Source organism: Cucurbita pepo, chromosome LG17 (genome assembly GCF_002806865.2).
Source record: "Cucurbita pepo subsp. pepo cultivar mu-cu-16 chromosome LG17, ASM280686v2, whole genome shotgun sequence".
Taxonomy (NCBI): Eukaryota; Viridiplantae; Streptophyta; class Magnoliopsida; order Cucurbitales; family Cucurbitaceae; genus Cucurbita; species Cucurbita pepo.
The window spans coordinates 5,859,182-5,864,511 of NC_036654.1; the positions used below are offsets into that span (position 1 = coordinate 5,859,182).

At 36.7% G+C, this 5,330-nt stretch overlaps 1 protein-coding gene across 1 annotated transcript; it reads right to left on the bottom strand.

The window, feature by feature from the left end:
• Positions 1-498: 498 nt before the first annotated feature.
• Positions 499-3,761, bottom strand: LOC111778412 (stachyose synthase-like). The gene is made up of 4 exons (XM_023658215.1): positions 2,112-3,761; positions 1,856-2,033; positions 1,398-1,765; positions 499-1,312 (listed from the first exon to the last, which is right to left on the bottom strand). The coding sequence occupies exons 1-4, from the start codon at positions 3,573-3,575 to the stop codon at positions 746-748; spliced, it is 2,577 nt and encodes an 858-aa protein (XP_023513983.1). The 5' UTR covers positions 3,576-3,761; the 3' UTR covers positions 499-745.
• Positions 3,762-5,330: the final 1,569 nt, after the last annotated feature.

The following is a 5,330-nucleotide window of genomic DNA, read 5'->3' on the forward strand; positions in this document are numbered from 1 at the left end:
ATATATATATATATATATATATATCGGAAATTATTTAAAAAGTCAAATGTCGGAACTTATTTTTTAAAAAAAACACTATATATATTAAAACTCTAGAGTCAAATTTATTTACATTAGAGTTTGTACTTCACTACACAAAATCATTACAAAGTAAATTCATTTATACGGGTTAAATTTCTTTGTTAGAAATTACGTGTGAATGAAGGGTTTGTTTGTGACACTCGAGTAAGAGAGAAAGTACATGAATGAACTGAGACCATATCTGAATGAGAACAATCCTGAGGAAATAATGACTAAAAAAGACGTAAAGGAAATGATAGTTACTACGGGTACCAACAAGATGCACCTTCTTTTGGGTGACTGAATCATAAGAATTTCATGGTTAAACGTATTTTACTTGAAGCAATTCTACGTTGGGTGAACCCCTTCAAATTTTCTTGAAATGTAGGCGTAAAGATAAATAACCGGAAGGAAATGACATCGTAAATAATAATAAAATAAAATAAAACGTAGACATCACATCACATTTATTTAGTAGAAACAAAATTCGAAACATAATGCCCTCTTTAAAAGGACAAATCCGCGAAAAAGGGGGAAAATAAAAATAAAAATTCAAAAATACAATAATAATAATAATAATAAAAGCGATTATTTAATTGACGTGGCTATCCCTTAGCACACGTCACTTAACACAAACAACCAAAATGCATAAAATAAATAAAAATTAACTTAGAGATAAAATTACTCAAAATAAAATTTCCACGTTAGAAACTCCTTTAGCTTCTTCAATCCATGGAAGATCAAAGCTGAGCTGTCCATCGGAATCGTCCCATTCAAATTCCACTTCTACTCCGTTCGAAATGCACTTTTTCGGCGACGCACTCGAGTAAGCTATGAAATTTCCTCCACCTTTCACTTTCAGTTCGACTCCATTTTCATTATACTTCAAATGTTGAATCGTTCCAGAACTGTTGAACATGTTCTTCAGACCGATGGGAGCAAATTTAATGTTGGAATTGAGCTTTCTTAGGGGTATGAAACTGAAGATCTCGAATGTAGATGGTTGGATGGTCACTTTTAGCGGTTCAGATTTTGGGGTAGTGTGGAGAATTTGCTCTGCTTGATTCAGGTATACAATGTATTCAGTGAAATTCCCCATTGGAGCTGCTTCTGGTTTTTGGTCCCATTCCACGTCGCTGACATGCACTGTTGTAGACATTGGCTTGTAACATTCTGGATGTCCCTTGATTCTTTGTTCTTTAGGGTCCCACCCTGCTCCTTGGCAGTTGAATGCCCCGATTACACCTCCATACTGTACATAAATTCCAATCGAGAAGTGTTTATTTTTTCGAATGATATAAAGATTTGGGTTTCGAAAAAAAAAAATTAGAAAGTACCTTATTGAAATTCCAGATCTTGAGAACAGTTTTGCTGTCGAATAAAGGATTCTTGAAGAGGCAGTCTCTAGTGGGTAGGGCAAAATGTTGGCATCTAGGAATAGTTCCATCGGGATAGACGAGTTGTTTTATGAGATCAAAATTATGGCCACCCACAGAGTCACTCACATAGACAGGACCACCACAGATAGCTCTTGATCCCGCATGGAATTTAGCACATAGATGGTCTGATTGAAACATGTCCCAATCAGGCTGTATGATCTGTCCCATCCACATACTATTGTAGGCACAGTGAATCATATGAACACCTTGTAACCAATAAACACCCATCGGATCACCGTTTGGATCTTGAAACCAAAAGTCATCACCTGTGAAAACGTTTCCCTTTTATTACTCTTTTTGTTTCATTCGGTGGGCCCATCTTATCGAACACAAAAGAAAAAGGTTGAAATTCTCACCGACTCTCCCTATGGAGTTTTGCTTCGTGCCAAGGAAGAAGAAATCATTACACTGTTGCATACTAGAGAAAAGACCCGTCCCTTTAAAATTCTTATGAAGAGATTTAGTCAAACCCTTATAATACGCCTTTGCAAGATCAACTCTTCCTCCATATTCCTCCGAGACATACTCCAGTGTCTGAATTGAACAAATAAGTTAACAGATCAGTTAACGAACAACAGTACTAAGTAAAGACCTTATTTTAGAGATACTTACATGCATCACATCGACTTTCACGCCTGTAATCCCAACTTTAGAGAGATAAGAATGCATCGAGTCGAAAAAATCGTCAGCTTGATCAGGATGAACGAGTCCGATACTCCCTTCGATAATCTTCACAACAGCAAGATCAGTCATTGTGCCATCAAGCCCAGGAGAGAGCTTACAAGGAACTATCTTGGAGTTCAAATGAGTAGCACCAGGCCTCACACCACCCCAAGCACCAGCAAGAGCATGCCAAACAAACACATCATCCAAGCCTTTGAATTTTGTTCTCAAATCCCTTGTGAATGCCTTCATTCCAGAGTCATCACCCTTGCAAGAACAGCTAGAACAGCCACTGTCTTGTTCTTTGCCAAAGATTGCAATCAACTCTTCCTTAAGCTTATGAATTTTGGTCTCGAACTTAGTGATATCAGCGACTCCCGAGCCAATGGCCTTGTCTCTGTCCTTCTCAGCGTGCTCGATTTCGATTGCCTTAGCGATCAATAACTTCGGCTTCTTTGGATCAAACGATGGAGCATTTGGACCCGACAAAGACCCACCTTTGTACTTCCTAAACTTCTCACATTCATCAAATCTATAGAGCCTTGCAGTCATTTGTGTCCCACCAAGAACAAGATTTTTAGCATCTCGAGTTGGGTCTTCGCCGTCGATGTTGATACTCTGCCACCCATCGTCAATGATGAGAAACCTCGGCGACACACCGCCTTCAGCAAAGTCATTGACACCGTTCCAAATTCCGACAGGATCTACTGTTAAGTAAAAAGCATCCCATGTGCACCAACCGAATTTGTCTACTAAATGAGTGACAGGCTTCTCTTCCAACAGCCTAAACGTATTCATATGAACTCTAATAGCCGCATAGGCCTCTTTCATTAACTTGTAAGGGTTATCAGACACATGAACGTAAGTTATAGCATCAAAACTAGATGTTTTCACATGAGTTGAGCCACTTTCGGCGCAAATCATGACATGCCCATCAACCCCAGGATGGATAGCGGATCTAAAACTCCCTTCTATAATGGGTATGAAAACGACATACGATTTTATCTCAGGGACATTCAACATGAACCATTGAGTTTCCATTTGTAAATCCGACCCAGAATTCCCGACCCACATGGTCGACCACCATGTTTTGAATCTAAACACACTCACAAACTCCCTACCCTTGAATTTCCCCAAGGAATTGGTGAGCCTATCAGAGGATTTGGTTTGATCAAAACCAAGAAAGCCACCCTTATGAGACAGAGTATGAACTCGTTGGAGCAGAGGAAGTGGGGCATCAGAGGATTGACATATGGAAGAGAAGGAGCTGAAAAAGACATTACTTGGGACATCCGACAGCAAAGGAACACCTTTGACACTGAGTTTCCCATCGGAGAAATCAATAAGATTCTCCAAACCGTCAGATTTGAGAGGCGAAGAGGTTAAGGAAGATGGGTCGTTTGGGGGAGCCATGGCAGGATGGATGGGTTGAAGAAAGCTTAGAAAGACGAAGAATGTCTAAGAAGCTTTGATTGATATCAATGGAAGAAGACAAGCGACAACGTAGGGTGGCATACGAGGACAAGCCCGAAGCCAAGTGGTGAGCTGAAAGGAACAAAAACGGTACACTTGTAAGAGGAGAATGAGTTGAGGAAAGAGGGGAAATGGTGATGGGTTTTATAGAGAAGGGATGGGGCGATGTTTTAGGACAAGAAAATGGCGACACGACATGAGAAAACAATGAACAAATTGGTCGGAATGGACACAGGAATTTATTCAAGTTTTGATGATGTTAAAAGTAAAAGGGTTGGAGGGTTAATTAAAGTGGATAAAGGGGTTGGTTATGTTAGTTGGATTAGTCGGTGGTCTTGCTTTTTAAGTGGGTTTTGGACCCACAAATCCCCAAAATTACGTGTCTAATGGATAATGTAACTGCCTTTTTTTTTTTTATGTCTTAACCAACAAGTTTCTCCGACAAAATCAGGATTTTCGAAGGTGGTTAATGTTTTGGCTAATTGAACTATGTATATGATTACCGATTTCAATCGGTAACTGACTTAAATATCGCTTTGGTTGGTCTTCTTTTGCTAAGATGACACAATGTTGACTTCCTTTTCTTAAGGCTCGAGCTGTGTTAAAAGTAATCTTCTTAAGGGAATAAGATCGGTTAAGTCAAATATGTTAAATGACTAAAATAATAAAAATACCACTACATTTTGTACTTTGTTTAAAAAATACGCTTAAATTTTTAAAATAATTTCAAAAGTACCTTTACATTTAGTTTTAGATAGAAACGGTCACTATGTTTCAAAATGACTTTGAATCTCTAATAGAAAGTGGATATTGTTGGATGAAAGTCAGAGTCGTGTTCGTCTAACAGATATTTTTTTTTATTTTTGAAAATGTAATGAAAATGTTGATTATTATTAAAAGTGGTAGCAAATAAATTAAAAATTATGGTGTTAAAAAATAAGAGTATATTTGGGTTTGGCGGTGAGATTCTAAGAACAAGAGGGCCAAATTGGCATTGCCTTCAATATTCCAAAGGAATTGAATGACACTATTTCATCTTTTTTGCTTTTTTTTCTTCCTCAAAATGTTGCAAGAATTTCTCTTTAATTAGCATCTCCTTTTTCATATTCACTTGCTTTTCTTATATTCATATATATATATATATATATATATATATATATATATATATATATATATTTTGGTGATTTTAAAATCATTTTTTCTACTGGAATAGCGATGGTATCTTTTAAATGAGTTTTATGAATGGTCGAAACCTATCAAGTTCATCAATATATTCTATTCTCATAAGAAAAAAAAAAGATGTTCAAATTAATAGAGAACTCGACCAATTCTAACTATCTAACCCAACCCGTAAATGTTAGGTTGGGTTAGATTTTCTTCTTTTTTTTTTTTTTTTCCAGTTTGGATTGGGTTGAATTTTTTGGAAAATCGAACATTATGATTGATACGTTGGTTGACATTTTTTTTGTCGAGTCAACTCGACCAATAAGATGATGTTAGTGATACATATGACTTGTGAATGTTTGATATTTAAACTTTATTATATAGTTATTAATGTAACATGTATTATGGATAAATATGATTTTTTAAATAATTAAAAAAAAAAAAACAACCCGAAAATACAAGTATGAGTTGGATTGGATTGTGAACTTGATTGTTCGGGTCATCAACCCAACCAATGGTCCAAAAGATTTC